Source organism: Ambystoma mexicanum, chromosome 1q, assembly GCF_040938575.1.
Source record: "Ambystoma mexicanum isolate Mex_15411 chromosome 1q, UKY_AmexF1_1, whole genome shotgun sequence".
Taxonomy (NCBI): Eukaryota; Metazoa; Chordata; class Amphibia; order Caudata; family Ambystomatidae; genus Ambystoma; species Ambystoma mexicanum.
The window spans coordinates 892,379,702-892,401,616 of NC_090922.1; the positions used below are offsets into that span (position 1 = coordinate 892,379,702).

The 21,915-nt window shown below is 42.2% G+C and overlaps 1 protein-coding gene across 1 annotated transcript in view; it reads right to left on the reverse strand.

Annotated features, from left to right (window-relative positions):
- DPYD (dihydropyrimidine dehydrogenase) overlaps positions 1-21,915 on the reverse strand; it is a 3,651,715-nt gene that overhangs the window by 1,594,718 nt on the left and 2,035,082 nt on the right. Inside the window, exon 13 of the mRNA XM_069641531.1 lies at positions 19,660-19,875. Coding sequence (XP_069497632.1) covers positions 19,660-19,875 — 216 coding nt within the window. The remainder of the gene's footprint in view (positions 1-19,659; positions 19,876-21,915) is intronic.

Below are 21,915 nucleotides of genomic sequence, written 5' to 3' on the forward strand. Positions count from 1 at the left end.
CCAAACCCTAAGGAAAGTACTTAAAGAACATATGACAAGGTTAACGTCTAGATATATAGCACCTTTTTCAATTTTAATATTCTGACCGTCAATGAACAAAACCACATGGCCTATATATGTCAGTGAACAACAACAAGTGGGCCAGATATGTGATGTCATCAGTGATGTAATCAATGAGATTTGTGATGTCATCTTTGATATCCTGGGTGTTAGTCTTAGCATTGCACGGTGGTGGCACAAGTTATGGTTGCTTAGCTTACCATAACCGGCGAATTTCAGGGGTTTTTCAATTTTACTTATAACAATAATGTCCCTTTAACAAAGGTTTTTCATTGAATTTCATAGGTTTTTATTAGTGCAACTTAACCATGACGTCCCCTTAACAAAAGAATTAGATCAGAATTAAAAGTGAGTTGAGGGGCCAGGACTATTTTGTATAAAATGGCCATGATTCAACGTTTTTAGGCCAATAATGGGGCTTGCCATTATTATGAAGGCCTGTTGAGGATATATAGTTAAAATATAGTCCCCACCATTCTTCATAGCCTGAAAGAAAGTCTATCATGTGATACTATATGATTTGGCAAATTAGAAGTTAAAATATGGCACTTGACTTTGGGTCTACCAAATTCAGTTTCAATACAGAGCCCATGCTTGGACCTAGGTATTCTATCCATGAGCACTTTAGCAGTATTGGAAACACGGTTATTGGTCATCAAAATATTGAAGAAAAGTGATGTTGCTCTATATGTCCCATTAATGTTGGTTATGAAGTCAAACCAGCGTAGCATCAAAAATTGTCTACTAAAGCATCTTCAGATCATACATCAATAAATAGGTATGGACATCGACTGAAACTGTGACTTTGAATTGATAAAATAACTTGATATTCAAATAAGGTAATTGAATAATGGTAATAAACTAACAGCTATAGAACGTGAACAAATTCCAAGAAATGTAGCTCATACCTAGACTTACCTGCTGCCTGAATTTTATTTAAGTTTCCATCTCAAACTGTGCGACCAATATTTCTGTTTTTACAGTAGATTTGTCCATGACATTGAAATTTTTACAGCTGATGATTTTTGGTTAAGATGTATAATGGGTCGCCAACTTTCTCGGACAATTGAGGTACTTAAATTATGGACTAGGATAGAAGATATGTATTTTAACATCGAAAACTTGAAATTGTATGTGATCTCATATTAAATCTGTATACATGTATATGTATTATATGAAAACTATAGTGTGACATGTTTATTTGTGTATACACTATAGTACACTACAATAAAAAAGAAAAATAAATATATGCACATTTATTGGACAAGGTCTTGGTACTGTTAGATTTATACATTGGTTATTGGCACAGTATACAATCTCAGTAGCGTAAATCGTACAGCTTTCATTGCATCACTTTTGTGCTATATCAAAATAGACATTGGGCACACACGTGATGCCTTAAAGGGTGTGCTGCTTTTGCAGCGCAGAGCTCTGAGCAAAAGTATTCTCCTGATAATTATGTTTATTTCTATTCCTGCACCCAGCCCTGACTGCCATTTAAAGAGAAGCCTGTAGTCTGATTTATATTTGCTGCCGTATGCTAGACCTCAATCTTCCATATACAAATGTCAGGACTAAAAGAAAATAAATATGGGATGGAAAGCAGAAGCATGAACTGAATTCTCAAATAAGAGACTAAGTTCACTTAAACGTATTTGCAGTGGATAGTCCAATATCCAGCTGTCAATCAATGGAAACAATGAGAGGGTAATGCAGTAAGCACGACCGGATAATACAATTTCAAGCAGATGCTCAGGCAGGGCGCTAAATGTGCCTCTACTCCCAGGGCAAGCATTTAATTACTTTATTATATGCAGCCTGGACAAATTGTACTTAATTAAAACTTTGAAGTCTTTTTTTCCTCTATAATGCAGCTGAGAGATATACTGTGTACATACAAATGTCAGGATTCAGCGTCACTGGAATGTTAAAAATGACCTGGTTTCAGCAGCATGACTTTTCTGAAAATTGCATTTTATTAATGAAGGTTGCTGATGTGAAACTAATATATGCATTTTAATAAAGAATCTGGAAGCAAGATGCTTCATTTATATGCAATAGTGTGAGGATACAGATGTATATAATTTACCAAGACAGGCACATATTGACTGTAATAAAATACTCACAGCAGTAGTAATTGCATTCATCCTCCGAATACATTTTGCTCCCTTTGGCATTATGGAAAGGCCAGTGGTAACTATGCAGCTGATCAAGTGAGAGTTTTATATTATGGTCTCAATGTCTTAGAAAGTTAACATGCACCAACATGATGTCGCTTGGCACTAATCCGTAGCAATGTGAGTAATTGATAGATCATGATGGTGAGTGTGGCAATGGACCAATCTACTGTGGGAATAAGTCAGCCCTGTACTTGTTTAAAGATTTCTAGATGGTCCCTTATTGCCTGCAGTGGCTTCGGAAGATCATTCCACAGCATTGCCACGTGAACTGAGAATGATCTGCCTCTGATACAGGCTTGCCTTTATTTGTGTACTTCCAGGGTTAGAACGTTGACAGGCCAAAGCATCTGTCTATGCTGATGTGACAGAGATGTTCTAATTAATCTAAGAAGGTGTTCATAGAAGGATCTGTGAGTAACATTAGCTCTTTTTTCAGACGTTTCTCAGCATGCAGACAGCTGTGTTCTGCAACTATCTCATAACATCCCCCCAAACCACACTTCAGCTGACTCTTTATTTTATAATCTGATCTATCGACATTGTTCCCTTTGCTACTGTTAATAAAAAACATGTCATTCTAGGACATATGATAACACTGCAAATTTATATTTATGGCCCGAGAAACTTGACGAGATCAAATATTATTTTCTAAAAACATGATTGCTCGCCATATGTTGACAAATTATTCTTTTTTACTTTTATTTAATTTGATATATATAGATTACAAAGTCACTTTTCACATACCTACGTTGTTGAAAATAATACTCATGCAAACAATCCCTTTAAATACAATCTGATTTATACAAATATTGCTTAATTCATTCAAATACAATAAGTGAAACAGTTTAACCATGACTCAAATACGTAATGCTCAGTGTTGATAATCATTTGTCCTACAACCTAATAGCAACATGAAGCTAGTTAGAACTAACAAAACTACTAGATCACCCACTAATGTCTGCCACACCAACATGTTTAAAGCTATGGTGATACTTCCTCTGTTGGCACACAACATCAGACATACACTGAACCTTTCCCTTACTATGGGACAAGAAAGGTCATTTCCAACGACCTACCTAACATAAGAACCATATCTAGTATTAAGTGGGAAGCTATATTGCTTGAGAAAATAGTCACTGAACAATTCCAACACTTCACTGAGCAACATGCATTATTAAATCTGGATCAGTGCGGCTTCCGTCCCTTTAACAGAATGGAAACCGTAGTGATAACAATGTTATGTTAATAAAGAAGGGAGGCTGAAGGTGGCAATGTTTTTGCCCTTGTCCAATTGGATCCATCAGTGGCCTTCAACACGGTCAACAATAAGAGATTCCTTACCAGACTACATGGCATACGTATTCAAGATGGCTCATTATGTGTTGGCCTCTATCCCCCCGGAAATTCCGGTGGGATACAGGGAAATGGCAATACAACTACTAGCGCCTGATCTGCAGTATTACCGGCACATTAGAGGTGCCGGCAATGGTATGTTAATCCCCATTCTGGTATTACTGGCTCTTGGCTAGAGGTAAATCAGGCCATCCCACAAGCAAACTTGCACTCTGCCAGTCCAGAAACATGCCGGTAAACAGAATTGCGGGTGCGTTAATTCCATACTGGCAGGGTTATAATGCACCCCACTGGATTCACATGGTTGGGAGCATCTGTCTTGAAGAGACAGTCAGTCTTGCTACCACCCTTTAAAACTGACATAATACATATGACATGTGGCACTGCAGAAGTTGCCCATGTAGGTAGCTATACCACATCTGTAACACAGTAAATGCAATCATTAAGTTAAAAGCTGATAGCATAAATTGAGAACTTTTAATTATTGCATATTAGCTACAGATCTCTGGATGGTGGAGAATAGTCGCAAAATGAATCTAGCAAAGATATATTTTCATGGTAAGAACGTCCCCAACCATCTTTGATCAGGCCCACACAACATCTCGGTCCAGGGTGAGTCCCAGCAAAGTTGGAAAAAAATAGTATTCTTTGATGATGAATTAACCATGGAAAGCCTGATCGCCAACAATGAAAAAAAAGTTTTTCTCTATTTGAAGCTTTGTGAAGTTTACAGGCCATTACAATTTGTATTTTTAGAAAATATTCCAACTTACCCTCGGTGCAATGCACAGCCTCATCAGCCTCATTATTTGTCTACATTTGAAACAACAATCCAAAGACCCCAAGTCCCTCCTCCTAATTCCACTCTGTGTCCAGTAGCAATGCACATACCTTGGATATTGCTCTAAGAGATACACTTCATTTATTTAGGGCACTCATTAGAGGCACTTTTAAATACACATATTCGTCATTTCCACTTCATTTCTTCTACAACACTGGTTAAGTCTGTGGGCCTCATTACACGGATGGCGGTAAGGATTTACCGGTACAATACCGGTACCGGTAAATCCTTACCGCCTTACTACGAGGTCCCTTTGCGGGTTGGGGGATTTAACGCCTGCTTTTTGCAGGCGTTAAAAACCAACCCGCAAAGGGACCCAGGGAGCTAATTACGGTACCGCAGCAGGCCCCGATTCATGTCCCCCCACCCACTCACCCACCCAGCAGTGGCAGGCAGCTGCCAGCAGGCCCCGAATCATGTCCCCCTGCACCCCCACCCACCCAGAAGTGACAGGCACCTGCCAGAAGGCCCTGCACATGGTACAGTAATTAACGTCTTCCACATTCCCATTGAGCCCCATGGGGCAAAAATGGGAATGGGGAAGGGCAATGGTGGAAGGGGGAATTACCGCCCCGCCAACCTTGGAATGGGGCGGTAATTCCCCTTTCCGCCAAGACGGTGCCGGTATTTTACCGGCATGAACCATGGCGCTAATAGCGCCATGGTTCTCCGCCATTCGTGTAATGAGGCCCTGTGTCTCAGCAGTGGAACAAACAATCCCCTCCCTTGTCCATTTTTTTAAAATTGACAATCCGATCAGGGGTGTTTTAAATATGAGACTCTTCAAATGATTTTTCCTTTTCGCACTTCATTTTGGTAAGAGTTCAAGACATACTGGCTTTAGTGATCTTCCATCTTTAATATGCTAAGAGCATCTTTTTTAGGGCTCGCGAAGTTCCTCATGATTCAGCTTCCACGAGCACACGCTGCTGCAGCATGTACTGGTTTCTGGTGGCACATATGGTGGAATGTAGTGTCTTTCACATGCAGCTTTAAAATAAAAAAACATGGCCACTCTCCAAGAAAGAATTCAAAATATATGCCTAAAAAATGACTTCCCTCCTCATGCTCTATGCTGCAGCAAGGTCCGAGGTTTACACTCTCTAGGTTTGGTGGCTGCTCTCTGTTCACTCATGGTCCTGTACCATGACATTCTCCAGTGGAAGACTAGAGAAATACTTCAGATCACATCAGTTTCAGGAATACATTGAAAGCTCATGTTTTTCCATTGCCTTATTTGCAACAGCCCAACATGTCTCAATAGCACCAAGAAGTAACATCCAGGTAAATGTCTGAGATTTAGAGAACGACTATATCATACGATAGTATATTTTATTACATTAGCAACCCTGGACTTAAATAGAAGGATAATGATGATGTAAAGAGACATTAAAAGTAGCGCCAGAAACGCAAGCTGCAGCAGAATCAGAATGTATGAATGAGTAAAGTAACGTTTGCCTGATAGTTCAGCCCATACGGTTTTACAGGGGTCAGTCTAGAACAACAGGCATGTTCTTTCATGTAATAATATCTATGGGAATGAATGTCATACGCAAGAATACTGAATTGTCCTTTAGTGCTTGAATAATTAAGAATATGTTTAGCTAGCCCAATGCTAATCATTGCATTTACTTTGCAAACTGGCATGTTCAATTGAGCTCTGCATGGCATCACGTCTTTCACAGGCTGTTGACACACATTTTTCTAGAGTGGGTATTCAAAGCAGACATTTTTCAAATAGAGGAAGCCCATGACTGTATTTAGTCTGCTGTAACATCTCACACCCGGTAATGGAGTACAGCATGAGAAGGACTAAGCACCAGCTTTATTCGCTTTCAAAAAATATATAAGTTCAAACAATAGGTGTCATTTTGTTTCCAAGGAAGCCATATCCATATCTTTCTTGTCCTCTATTGCTGTTTATTTCCCCGTGTGTGTTGCCTCGGATTGATTTGCCAGGTTCAGGTGACGTGCATACTATCCCAGCGCAAGCTGGGGCGTTGCTATGTCTGAAAAAGACCCAGGGCTAGGCTGATGTTGGAACTGACGGGACTGGGGGCTAGCTAACCTTTTGGTTGTAGCTCCTGATATTCTATCTGGGGCTACAACAAAAAGATCAGGGGCTATAGCCCCTTTAGCCCCCCCCCCAGCAACACCTCTGCGGGGTGTCCATGTTCAAGGGCAGAAGTGAACAAGGGATGGCCTGGTAGGACACTCCATTGTGCCCACTGCATGCACTACACCTCTTACTGGATAACAAAAAGATATTTTTTAAAAGTGTCCCGTTTGTGTTTCAAAAGCCTAATTTTGTATTAACATGATACAGATGTACCATATTACCGTCAAAAATACCCTCACCAGGACGAACCATTCATGTAGATGTGCAGTGATCGTGCACCATTCTACTGCTCACTATAATAATCTCCTCAAAAGTTCCTGTTTTTACACTTATTTGCTCATCAGTGACAATGGGTAGAGGCACCATTTCTGTATCCTATATACCAATGGTGGCTGTCGTGTGAAAGCGGAATCATCCAATCTCAAGGAAAAAGTCTTGGGAACACATTGCACCATCAGTGATCTCTCGTTGGGAGATACATCTGGAAATTTCAAGCCAAAAAAGCTGGAAAGACAGTGGGTATTGACAGTATCCCGGTGGATGAATTTCAGTCTTCACCATGGGAACAATACTACTCAATATCGTCAACACAGTCCTACTGACATAAAGAGTTTGTTTAACTCAGGGAGACGACCAAAAATCAGCAATATTTGCAGTCTATAAGAAGGATGAAATAAGTTCATTTGAAAAAAGGGAACTCCTCTATGGATTCCAGAATCCATAGCTTGCATTTCATTGAGGCTATAGATTGTGGCTGTGATTTGCAACCCATAGTTATGTTCCTGAGGGAAAAACTGAAGGTAGGGTTCAGTACAGGCCAGGAGGTGAAATCGCAGGCAACACCCCCATTTTTATGGGAACGCACAGATGCATAAAGAGGTGAGAAAAGGTTGCATCCTGGCCTCAACATTATTCAATCTGGTAATTAATGATAGTTCACTCCCCAGGGTTATGCAATTCCAGGCCAATATTTCTCATGTTTACAAAGAAATGCATAGCCTCCACCAAAAATTGCTGTTGTTTGCACCCCCAATTGAAATGTAATCTCTATGATCTTTCATTGCTATTGCTGCCATAACAATGTGCAATCATGGCTTCTTATGAAATCACCTAAATCACACTGTTCACTTAGTCATGAAAATATGTAATACCAAATTTTGAGTATTCTGTATCTGGCAGCTCCTAACATTTCGTTTTATCCTTTAACGTGATGCCATGATTATAATCTGTGGTCTACAGAGAATTCATCTATTCAAGTAATGTTTCACCACTATTATTATTTAAAAACATAAAATACACTTTTTTACCTATCAAACCTTTAAACAGACATGAGGAATCAAGGAACACATAGTCCGTCAATCAAAAAATGTCAGACGTGAAGGAAGTGGGTGGGGCTACTGTGCACATGGTACAAAGACAGTAGTCAGAGAGAGAAAGAAGTGCAGGTATCACCATGTAGTAAGGGCTGAATACATTCATGCTACATGCTTTTGCTTTAGCTACTCTGAGTAGTTTATTTGTCGGTATAGACGTTTACTGAACATAACAATGGGGTTGGAGAAACACCTACTTTTCCCTAAATCTAAGAGGGTTCTCCTACCATTACCAATTTTTCAACCACTACAAATGTAAATAGGGAAGCATATTGGAATGTCACAACTCCACCAGCAGGTGAAACTTGTCATTAAATGTGTAAATAAATATTACCTTCCTCATTCAAATAAAACACAAGAAACTCTTAGTGTTTGACTGTTAACTCCTCTACTTCCCTCTGGCCACCCGCAGCCCCATGCCTATGACTGCTAATGCCAAAAATACCTTTGTCATGGTTCTTCCCCCTCAGAATTTCAAAATCTGAATAACCGTACCTTGGTCAAAACACTTACTACTCAACCTCCACTCCAGGCAGTGTCTCACACTACCCTGGGAGAGACCACCTCTACACAAGATAGCACCTTCTTACTTAAACATTATCAAACACAAGAAATATGTCAATGTAGCTAGCCTGAACACTAGATCAGTCAACAAACCTTCTCCAATGCCAAAGACTTGCTGGAAGACCACAATGAGTACTTTTTAATCATCATGGACTTATGATTTAATGATACTAAATAGTTATAAATGGTACACTCCACTTGTTTAGTTGAATAATAAGGGCCAGAAGCAGGTGATCTGTGCCAGGGAATGGATGGTACTCATATTCCATGCCTGGCAATCCACAGAAAGTACTCTTAAGAATCATCAAAAATTAAAATAAAACGCATCCTGCAAGATTTCAATCATCCTGACGCAAATACATTTTGACATCACCGACCAGCTGAGATGAAAAATAGATACATTCCAGGAGACCATTAACATAACCTGGGCTATTACAACAACAAATGCCGAACCACAGACACCGGGCAAAACTCACCTGCCTAGAACAAATCACAGAAGAAACCTTTGCCACACTCATCAAGGACACCAACCTTGCAGGATCCCCATGGGACCCCCTGACATCTTCAAGGGAATTTAAATGATCCACTATAAAACTGCACTGATTGACATGAACTGAATCAGAACACACAGCCAACACATGTTTTGACCTACAAGGTATTTTTCCAGGCTGGTTGTGTCATCAAAACACATAAATGAATATTATACAAAGGTTCATACATAAATGGAGAAGTTGCCTGGCACTGGCCCAGATGTCAGCTGCCTTACAGATTCATCTTCTTACAAATGCATGTCCGTTGGGTGGATACCAACAAATCATTGAATCTTGAAAAGTACTAATTAATATTAAGGGGCAAACATGAAAACAAATATGGTACAACCTCTGTCATGATTTAAAGATGAACCTCAAATATAGGTAAGTTATTTTCTAAGTATTAAAACACAATGAATGAAAAAACAAACGTACATTCTATAACCAATGTGTGCACTCCTTAACTCAATGCTATTCTATGCAAGCAAAACCCTAATGTTAAAGAAACAGATGGCATTTGTTGTCTGTTTTCAGACCCTCGTTGACAGTTTTGTATCTACATATTCGTTACGCCTCCAACTGTCTCAATTTGAGTTCACGGATACCTCCTCATTTTGACCATGAGACCTTCATAAGTTCCATAAAATTAAGGTCCTCTTTCTTGTCCATTTGATGATGTTGATGCCAGTCCACAGCCAATGGATACTTTGCTTCTTGACTGCCAATAGTGCTGAGGTGTTCACACATCCTAATCTTAAGTTCACAAATGGTACTTCCAATGTAACAAAGTCTGCAATCATATATAATACAATAAACCACAAATTTGGTTTTTCAATTAAGAAATTGTTCAATGTTGTAAACCCCCAATTTGCCAAAGTTGACAATGTATGTATTAAGCACATATGGAACACATAGAAGAGGTTACACATTTGTGAGACCCAACAGGTTGTCCTTTATGTAGCCAGTTCATCATACTTTTTGGAGAGTCTGACATATAAAAAGGCTCAAAATTCCCCTCAGAGTCTGTGCTTTACTGTAAGTAATTCTGGGTTTGGCTTTCTAACCAACCATTCAGGTTGCTATCAATTAATAGCAGATGCCTATGTTTTTTCAGAATGTTAAAAACTTGATTAATATCAATGTTGTACCTAATGATACATTGTAATTTGTTTTTTATCTGAGGAAACCCTTTTCCTCTAGGTGTGACAAAAGTGGGTATCTGCATATGTGCCACTTGTTCTGCTGTATTTAGCATATCTGTGGAATACCCTCTGGACAAAAGCCTCACCCGTATTTTGAGACATGCATCCTCATAGTCCATGCTCAGGCTACAGTCTGTTTGGCTCCAATATAGTCCCCTTCTGGAATATTAGAAATAACGGCCATCCTGTGGTAACTAGTAGCATGCAATAATGAATTCACAACAGCTGCTTTGAGGAACACATGTGAAGAAAAGCCTGTTGGTTTAATGGTTAACTTAAGATCTAGAAAGTCAATACAAATTCTGCCTGGCATTTAAGCAAATGTTAATTCCACACAATTGGCATTCAAATACATGACACATTCGGCTAATGCGCCCTCAGTGCCTCTCCAAATCAAAAGTACATCATCTAAGTACCTCTGCCATGGTTGTATGTGAAGTAGAAATTGACGATCTTTGGCTGCATATGTTTTTCAAACTGATGCATACCGTTTTTTGCTAGTGCCGGTGCGTAACTTGCTCCCATTCCTATTCCCACTGTTTGTTTGTAATATTGACATTAAATAGGAACACATTGTTATTTAGCGAGAACTGTAAGAATTCTTTGACCATTTCCACATGTGTATGAAAAGAGGCAGAGTGCCTTTGGAAAATATAATTTGCACTTGCAACAGAAAGATTGTGTTGAACATATGTGTATAGGAACTTTACATCTAATGTAACTAGGATGTTCCCATCTTCCCATTCAAGATAGTCAAGTGATTGTAGTACATGCATTGTGTCATGCAATTATGTAGGAGTGAAAGCAACCTCTTCCAAGACTTGATTAATTTAAAGAGAAAGTGGTTCCCTCACCCACCATTACCCAACATGGGGGCACAAAATGTTTGTTTTGTATTGGCATAATTATGTATGCTCATGGGCTGAACTGATTTACATTGCAATTATTGATGGACTTTGTAATATGTATGGACCTTTGTCTAATATGAATGTATGTGTTTTGATGATAAAACCAGTCTGGAAAAAGTCCTTGCAGGTCAAAACACGTGTTGGCTGTGTGTTCTGATTAAATTCTTGTCAATCAGCGCAATGTGATAGTGCATCATTAAAATTCTAATTGTCTATAGGATCCCAATTGGGAATAGCGACCCAACTAGCATCATCACCCACAGCAGACTGGTTTGCAAATGTGTTATTGTTGTTGTACTGTGTATTGAACTGACAAGTGCAGGGGGTTCTATGTCTGAGTGCCCCTGTTTTACATCTTCCAACACACTTCTGGAACCTAATGAAGCTATCACTCAAAAGAGGAATCATACCATTCATCTTTATATTAGCATACATCAAAGCACTGATAAAAAAGGAATCTTAAAGCACAGATGACCCAAGCAACTACAGACGGATACTCAACCTGCCCTACCCAGCAAAGATCTGGGAGAACCATGTGTACATGATCCTACTTAAATAAGTAGAACAATATTGAATACTCCACCAGTCACAAGTTAGCTTCAGACTGATGAGCGGAAAAGAATCAGCACTATTATCAATATGGGACAACCTGATAATAAACACAGATAACAGCGATCATTCGGCCTGCATACTATTGGACATAACAGTGGCATTTGACACAAGATAGCCATGCAACACTAATAAAAAGACTGTTGGAATGTGGTATACAGCAATCCGCACTAAAATGGCTTACCTCATTCCTAACAACCCGAACAAAACAAACCTACCTACCACCATTCACCTCAAATACCGAACATATATCCTGAAGAGTCCCATAGGGATCCAGCCTCGCTCCTTTGATTTTCAAAATTTATATGTGCCCACTGATGAAAATCATTTTAACCCATGCATAACCACCTACAACTATGCATATGACACACAACTGATTGTGAAAACAAATGCAACCCAGGAACAAAACAACCGCCTCACAGAGCTATACAATTGGATGACGATGAGCAACCTTAAACTGAACCTGCCAAAAATGGAATTAATGCTCTCAAACGCAGGATTCGACACAGGCAACCCACAACTGGACTGGCTGGCTACCATGGGAATGCATCCGAAGACTACCAATGTAGTAAATAACCTAGTAATGCTCATGGACATCGTTCTATCCTTGGAACCACAAGTCAATGCAATCACCAACAAATGCTTCTTCCTCCTAAAACTACTCAGAGAATTACTCAACTACCTCTCCTTCCCTCACAGAACCCTCACAATCATATCCCTCATAGTCACAAGAATTGTTTACGCAAACAGCCTCTAGTTAGGAATGTCCGAGGCTAGAGTTAACACATTATCTACCTGCACAGTGTACACACATTTAAAGGAGAGTTTTGTGTAAATGCATATCTAACTTGCAGGACTCAATCATGTTGGCATATTACCTGAAATAGGAGTGTATTCAGAAAAACTTTGAAGAAAAGAAAAAAGGATATTTTGAATATGAAAATTACATTTAAAAGACTTGTGATTTTTAATTGTCATTAGTTGTTAAATTGCTTTTATAAGACATCTCCAGATATTCATTAATCGGAAGTATTTTGAAATGTGTTGTGGTGTTTTGGGCAGCAACACCATGGTTTATCAGCTAACCTATAAATCGGGATGGAGAGGACTTAAATAGTTAGGTGTCTTGGTCGCACTGGCAGAATGTTTCAGATATTTGTATGTTCACATAATCAGACAGCTCATTCTGTCGAAATAGAAAGTATATCGTGCCTCCTATTATAATAAATATATTAATATTGGCCTATGACAAGCTGCTCGAAAGTCGCTTGCGAAATAAATCTGTGTTGCAAGGTCCTGACTTTAAATCCATATAAGCCGCCATTTGAGGTCAAACCGCCATTTTAGGATTTGTTGTGTAAAAGTCACCCTGTGAGCTAAAATGGTGGACAATGTCATTCCAGAATACAACATGGCCGTCTTGACCTCTGTACATAGCTAATGTTTAATTTGCCTGCAGGCCACTTGTTAAGGTCATGAACGGAGACCTTGTCCTTCATTGACCTATGTGTAGAAGGATTACTTGTGCAATGAAACTAATCCACGAGCATATGTTGAGACAATGTATTCAAATACTGAACGAAGAACATCTGTTTAAACTACATTGTATTAATGTTTAAGAAGGCCTGCATGGAAAACACAGTTATTGCATACGCTTGTTGATACAGGGGACGCCAGGCGCCAGCTCCTCCGCTTTCCGGCCCACCCCTCCTCACCTTGCTCACCTCATCCACATTATGCCTCCCCCTCCCTATCCCAATTTACTGTTAAACTAGGGTGCTTTTTCTCCCCTCGCAGGATTCTCAAACTTAGGTGGCCCTGACCTAATACGCATTACTGTTTGCCCTGCATTGTGTTAAACTAGGGTGCTTTTTTCTCCCCTCGCATGATTCTCAAACTTAGGTGGCCCTGACCTAATACGCATTACTGTTTGCTCTGCATTGTGGTAAACTAGCGCCCTCCACTCACTTCCTGTCTGCATACTCGGGTCGTCCGCCTCCCCTCCTACTCCATGGTACTCTCTATCTCGCCTATCTACTCTAACTGCTTCTCTATTGACTATCCTGCTCTCCTCACTAAATCCGGTAGGAAAAAGTTTAAAAAGGACATCCTGGTCTCCAACCCAGGCCTCCCTATCGCTGACACCTACACGAGCGCCTGCTCCAAGGAAACTCTCACTGACATTCTCTTTTTCGTGCCTTCTCCTGACCTATGGACCCCTCACATGGTCGCTGTGCTCTCTCCTTTCTCCTCCTCTCCCATTAATGGTGGCACCCGTTGGGATGTCCTCTTGGCCCCTTTCCACTCCTCTAAGGCCATCATTAATGTCTATGCCAACGGGACCGTCTTGGTCCAAGGCCCTCAGGCCAACCTTCACCTCTTTGATAGACGCTTCCCACGCCTCATCAACTTCCTCTCCGCTCCCGCTGTCCCCCCTCCTCTGTCCTCGGCTACCTTGCCTCTCCCCTCCCTCCCTGCCCCTTCTCTTGCTCCCTCTTCAACTCCTTCTCTAACACCTCCGCAGGGCGTACCTCTGATCTGTACCCCTCCCCGGAAGTTTTTCAAGGGTGGCAACCTTCTCCACATTGCCACTCTAAATTCTCGCTCTGCCATCAAGCACTCCTCTGATATCTGTCGCCTTCTTGAGGAACTGGACCTCGACGTCCTCGGTCTCACTGAGACGTGGTTCACTGCCAGCTCTGCCACCAGCTTCGACACACTCCTACCTGAAGGCTACAAGATCCTCTCCGTGCCCAGGCCCAACCGTTCAGGGGGTGGTGTTGCCCTTATCTTCCCTGAGTGGATTCCTGCCACTGTCACTCCTACGCAGACCTACTCCTCTTTTGAATGTCTTGTCTGCCGACTCTCTCTCTCTCCTAGCCATTCCCTTACCGTGGCTACTATCTATCGGCCACCTGGTCAAATTTCCTCCTTCCTCTCTGAGTGGGCTGACCTCTCCTCCTCACTCCTGTCCTCAACCACCCAACTCCTCTTTCTCGGTGACTTCAACATCCACCTCGATGCCTCCTGTCCCCCCACTGGTCTCTTTCGCGAACTCTGCAACTCTCTCTTCTCCCGTCTGGGCCTACCCACTCTGCAGGGCACACTCTTGATGCTCTGATCTCCTCTGACCTTCCCCTCTCCCTCCCTCTCTCCACTCCTCTCTCCTGGAGCGATCACTTTCTCCTATCCTCCCACCTCTCCCTCCCTACCCCACAGGCAAAGCCACCCTCTTCACTGCCACCCACCTTCTCGGTCATCCGACCCATGAAGCGCGTGTCAGCTGAGGCTTTCGCCGCTACCTTCTCGCCCCCTCCTCCCCCCTCGGCTGACTCCCACCCTGACACAGCCCTCTCCATGCTCTATTCCGCTATAACTGATACTCTCGATATCCTTGCCCCCGTCATGAGAATCCGCCTGAAGCCCAAAGCCAAATGTAACTCCTGGTATGACTTGGATCTCGTCACCCTAAAACGCAAGTGCAGGGTGGCAGAGAGGAAATGGCGTGCTTCATGTTCATCCTCTGACAAACTGGCCTGCCGCCTGCTCCAAAGGCAATACCGGCTCTCCGTTCTCACCAAGAAGAGAGCCCTTATCCAAGCCCGCATCTCTGAGGCATCTAACAACTCGGCCGAACTCTTTAAAATCTGCAAGGAGCTGGCCAACCCTGCTGCAGTCTCTACCTCTCCGGTCCCCTCCCAGGCCCTCTGCACTGCACTGGCCTCGCACTTCATCTCAAAAACTCAGGACATCCTATCCTCGCTCTCCTCCTCTCTCCTCCCTCCCTCTCTTCCCGGCTCTTCCTCTTGCTCTCTTGCAGCCGCCCCTCCGCCCCCCTTCTCTGCTTTTCCACTTTTTTCTGCTGATGAGGTTTCCAGACAAGTCCGATCTATGAAAGCCTCGTCAAAACAGGTTCACCCCTGTTCCTCCAAAACCATCAAGGACCACATCGACTCCCTGGCTCCTGCCCTTGCAGACTTTTGCAACCTCTCATTCGCCTCTGGAGTCTTCCCATCCCCCCTCAAGCACTCCCTTGTGCACCCCCTCCTCAAGAAACCCTCTTCCGACCCCTCCTGCCCCGCTAACTATCGCCCAATCTCCATTACTCCCTTCCTGGGCAAGCTCCTGGAGAAACTGGCCATCTCCCAGCTTAACCTCCATGCTGAATCTGTTGGTAATCTTCATGACCATCAATCCGGCTTCAGAGCGGCCAGAAGCACGGAAACTGCTCTCCTGAACATCCGTGAGAACCTGCTCCTGAACCTCGATTCCAACACTCCCTGTGTTCTCATTCTGCTCGATCTCTCCTCTGCCTTTGACACTGTCTACCATGCCATCCTGCTAAACCGCCTCCGTGATAACCTGGGTATCACTGGTCAGGCTCTGGCATGGCTGACCTCCTTCCTTTCCGGTCGACCCTCCCAGGTCCAAATGGGCTCCTTCCTCTCTGACATCTTTTTCTCCACCTGTGGTGTCCCCCAGGGATCCAACCTCTCTCCCTGGCTTTTCAACCAGTATCTGGCACTCCTTGCCCACCGCATCGCCGCTCTCTGCCCCTACTTCCAGTGCTATGCGGACGATACCCAGCTCATTTTCAGGCTACCCTCGGCCTCCTCCTCTCCTTCCCTCATCTCCGACTGTCTGTCTGCTATCAAGGAATGGTGTGCCGCCAATGACCTCTGCCTTAACGCCAGTAAGACTGAGATTCTACTCATCGGCACACCCACTCCCTCCTTCCCTTCAGCTCTCTGGCCGGCCTCCCTTGGCCCCCCTCCTGCCCCTACCTGCAAGGCTAAAAACCTCGGGGTCATCTTCGACTCCACACTCTCCTTCTCTCCTCATATATCTGACGTCTCTAAGAAGTCTCTCTACCAACTGCACCTCCTCAGAGGTATTCTTCCCTTCCTCTCCTTCCCCCAGAAGCTCACTGTCTCCCGAGCCCTGGTTCTCTCAAGGCTGGACTACTGTAACAGCCTCTATCTAAATCTGCCTGCCTCCACTCTCCGCCCTCTGCAACTTATCCAGAACAGAACTGCGAGACTTGTCCTTGGCCTCAAGCCCAGGGACCGTATCTCTCCTGGACTGAAATCTCTTCACTGGCTCCCAGTGGCTGCGAGGATTAAGTTCAAAACCCTCTGCATTGTCCACAAGGCCTTCTGGGGGCTGGGGCCTAAATACCTTCAACTCTCTCTTCCTAAATATCTTCCTTCACGAGCACTTCGCTCATCCGTCTCCAACTCCCTCATGGTCAGCCGCTTCTCGAAGCAACGAGCTGGGGGTAGATCTCTCTCTGCAGCAGGGGCCTCCCTCTGGAACAGCCTTCCTGCCTCCCTGAAACTTGAGGAGAACCATCTCCGGTTCCAGAAGCACCTCAAAACCTTCCTCTTCGCTTCTGCCTTCTCTCTCCCTCTCCCCTGCTAAACCTGCTTAACTCCCCACTGAATTCTGCACTTAACCTGCATCTGGGCCACTCTCAGCGACCTCGGTCCAGGGCCCAGCCACTCTCCACCTGCACTGCCTCCCTTGGCCCCCCCTGCACCGTGGGACTGTCACTGTATCCCTACAGCCCCCTTCCCAGCACTTGCTATGCACTTACCTCGCACTTGCCACCAGCTGGCCCTTTTTATTCATTATTTATTTTACGCTACTTACCTTGTACTGCACTTTCCCCCCCACCTCCTCCCCTTGCACTTTCTCCTTTTCCCCTTACCTCGGCACTTGCGCGATCTGAATGACACCTGGCCTAGTAGGATCGTTTGTCTGTCTTTCCCTTGTTTCCCCCCCCCGCCTCGTCGCGCCTTGAAACACTTGTGTATAGGCGCGTTACAAATACCATATCATATCATATCATATCATACATGTATTAAAGGCAAACCAGTAATATGCGGTTATTTGAGACTTGGCACGAACCCTAAATCGGTGATGTATTAAAAGGAATATTAACCCGAAGTGGGGCTGGACATTGCGCCCACTAAATGTATAAAAAGTGAATGCATTCTAATGTACAGGGTCTCTCACTGAACACACTGAACCACGCTGGAGTTCGTTGTGTTGTACTGAGGGCCAATAGCTATCTGATTTTGCTCTGTTTTTGTAACTGGATTCAGTATAAAATAAAGTAGTTTGTATGTTCCTTTGTAACCCGTGTTCAGTGTATTTCCTTTTGGGGCACTCAGCCTCGATATTCTTTTTCTGTTTTCACAATTCCATATGTGAGCATTCAACTGCACTGGTGAATTCTTTGTTGGTAAGCCTGCGTCCACATATCTCCCCAAATATATCTACATTTGAAAAATTGAATACCCAGGAAACTCATATCTGTTGCATTACTCAAGATGGATAACATCTCAGCCTTTCAGCCTTCTATGGTCAATTATTTGTCATTAGAAACCAGAGCAATGCGATATCAATCACTATATAAAAAAGAAAGCATGTTAATACATTGAACTAATAAGATATTGTAGTGTAACATTTCTAGTAACAACATGTTTGAAATGTTTTTTTCTGTCTGATATTTGTTGTTATTCCTCGCAGAATGATAAGAGCAATAAATGGAAGTTCTGCTTCTTAAAAGAGATAAATAGAAAAAGTCAGTTCATCTGATGGGCTGAGGCAAGATACATATTTTAGATCGATTGATCAGAATGGCAACTTTATGCCATGAGGCAAACATGTGTAGCTACAATCCTAGGAAGGATCACGGTCTGCAAATGAGCGAATACTGCCTTGAGAATGTGAACCTCCAAACGTAGTGACAGTACAATTCATATTACAAAAGACACCTGAGCGGCAGTTTATACCACAAGCAGTATAACCGGCCTAATGTGACCTTTGCATGTTGTTCACATTATTTAATGAAGCCGCTTAAACGCTCCCATATGAACGCTCCCATATAGAACAAATGCATTAACACACCTTCATTGTTATGCAATATTAAAAGTCATGTTTACCTGGACAAGAGTTCAAATGGAGAGAAACTCTAAGATACTCAAATATGCAGTATACGGCCAGTGTTTTGTGTATTGTATTACTACCAAACACACGGTATGATTGCATCATGTTTTAAGGTTTCCTGTCAGCAACCAAGTATCTTAAACTGTTAGTTGGTAGAAATAATACATATTCAAACAAAGGAGGAAGATTATGGCAGATGCACCAATACACTGCCATATCTAGCACGTATTAAACCAGGCATTATTTGTTGTAAAGATATACAAGGCACACTATTCCCAACGTGATTCTTTGCTTCACTCACGGCACTACATAATGGCAACACCAGCCAATGAAATAGTGCAAAGCACAGTGGTAGACGTGTACCAAATAAAGTAGTGGATCTGTGGTCTAGGCAGGAGTGAGTGTATGAGGAAGCATAGTGCAACATGTGTTAAGGTGATGTGGACGGGGCATTGCAGTATTATAAGTGACTGGTAATTTAGGCTCCTACAACAACAAAACGCTTGCAGAGGGAAATGAATGGACAAATCCACTATATAGAATGGTGAATATGGTCTTTGAAAGTAGAGGAATGGCAGACAGAAAAAAAAATAAAAGTAGTGGAACACTGCTGCCGACTGTTCCCGCTCACTTCGATCACTGCAAAGCACAGCAACTCAAACCAACCATGAAGCGAAACTAAACGAAGAAACATAGGCTCAAGTCTGTACCGGATACAAGAGACATTTATTTTGAGATAAAGCAACTGAGTCTTACAGATTGGAACATGTTGGAAGCCATCAGAAGATGGACAATGAAAGGTTGGTACCTTCTCATAAATGAATTGACCAAATATCCTTTCAGCACACAACACAATACATTGCCAACATGATCTATTTCCCATTGGTCACGTTTATCGCATTTCATGTATTGTTTATATTAATTGTGATGTTGTTTATTAATCATTGCATTGAATCAATGGCCTACCTTTTCCAGTGAGAAGGTTTTAGTCAAAGCAAAGCCCCAGCCAGCTTCAAATGCTCTTCGGATCATTGGCGCACTCGTCGTTGGGGGCGCACTTGCAAGCCCAAATGGGTTTGGAAACTTGAGTCCAGCCATTTCCACACTAATGTCCACGAGATCGATAGCGGTATAGAAAAGAGGCAGCTCGGGGCTTGCGGCGACGGTGGCACCGTGGAGTGACTGCACAAACAAGCAAAGGTAAAAGCTACTTGAGATTCAGTACTTCAACAGGTTCGGTTTGTGTCACTTGCCAGAGATAGTTTGTCTTACATTTTAAAGTAAAAATATTCTTATTATGCAACTGTTTTTATTCAAAGACCTTACCATACATTTTAATTGTGCTAAAGCTAAAAAGTGATACACCAAACAGTCAACACATGAACCACAGTTACATTGACAACATGAATAACACACTGACTGTAGCGAGAACACACTAAGCTCACACAAAATAAACGGTATCAGGTAATATTGTCCCTGTATATAATGTCACCATACATATAGTCGCCGAGAAACGGCATAGACACTATTAAATATGGGGACAATATATGGGGTAAATGGGAGCGGGGTTGTAGGGATGTCCCCCGCTCCCTTTAAAGAAAGAAAAAAAATGCAGTTGTTGTAGGGGTGTCCCCCGCATGTTTCTTATGATAATGTCCCCGCAATAAAATAGTGCCATTCTTGCATGGTGACATTTTTGAGGGGACATTATCACATGGAACCAACAAAATAACCCGTAACATCAGCATTATCTTTTGTAATGGTGGCTGGCCAGCTGAAGACTCTCAGTATGGCCCCACCATTTTTGAGGACCTTGCAGGTACTGCAAATTATATTTAAATGTTATTAGCATTATTGGGTGAGGTCGTTTCAGTCACTCCATCATGCAAAGAATCCAAATGTCCTTTGATTTGTTAAAAATGCAATGCCTGGTGTCCTTAATACTCTGCAATGGGCTGTGCTTGAGTCAGGCCCAGGGACATTAGCTATCCATGCCCTAACACATACACATGCCTGTGACAGGTTTTTGCCAGAACTGCTTTGAGACATTGGTCTTCATTGCGCTCAATGGAAACTAGAAACCCTGCCAATTTGAGTACAACAAACTCCTCTTCGGCCATCCATCTTGCTGCCTGTATCAAGAAGGTTTAGTGTCTAAATACTACCCATACACCAGGCTTAATTTCACTACTTGGAAAGAGAGGACTAAAGTGAGACTCTTATCATGCTGCATGCTGCTAACGGCACCATCTGAGGACTACGGAGTGCCTAAAAAGAAGGCATCATCACTGCTGTGGCCTAATACAAGGTAAGGGATTAAAACATGCAAGCGAGTGAGAGCGAGAGTGAGTGTGAGAGTGTGTGTGAGAGTGTGTGTGAGAGTGTGTGTGTACATATATATATATATATATATATATATATATACATATCAGTGAAAAAACTTTGTTAAAGGGATGTTATGGTTCCAAGTAAAACCGAAAAACCATTCGCCAATTATGGTAAGCTAAGCAACCATAACTCGCGCCACCACCGTGCTCTGCTAAGACTAACACCCAGGACATCAAAGATGACATCACAAATGTCATTGATGACATAACTGATGACATCACATGTCTGGTTCCGCCTTTTTTCCTTTACTGACATATCTAGGCCACATGGTTTTCTTCAGTAACAGTCAGGAATTAAAAGTGGAAATGGTAGTATATTTGTAGACCTATCCTTCAAGTATGTTCTTACAATAATTCCCTTAGGATCCAGTCATATCATATGAAACATATACATAGGGGAAGACACAAGCTGGAAAGAAAGCAATCCTTTCTGTGCATTAAAATAATCAGTAGAGTTGTCAGCACTTTCTGATAGTTCTGTTGTTTTTTTATTACTGTACTTTCCCTGTATATGCTCATATTTTTATATCTTGTATTCACACTACTTTCCTTAGAGACCAGGCACATCATGATATATATATATATATATATAAAATATAAAGGGTAAGTAGCAGCTTTGAAACAGAGCAATCATGTCTCTGCATAAAGGTAATCAGTTAGGTTATGAACACTTTTTGCTACTACTTCAATTTCCTTGTATATACTCATATTTGTATGTGGTGTTGTCTCTTTGTGTTTTATTATCTACTTATCACATGGTTCACAGTATGCAAAAGTCTAATAAGAAAACAGTTATCATTTCTCTATTCAACATGGCAAGCTTATGAATATTGCA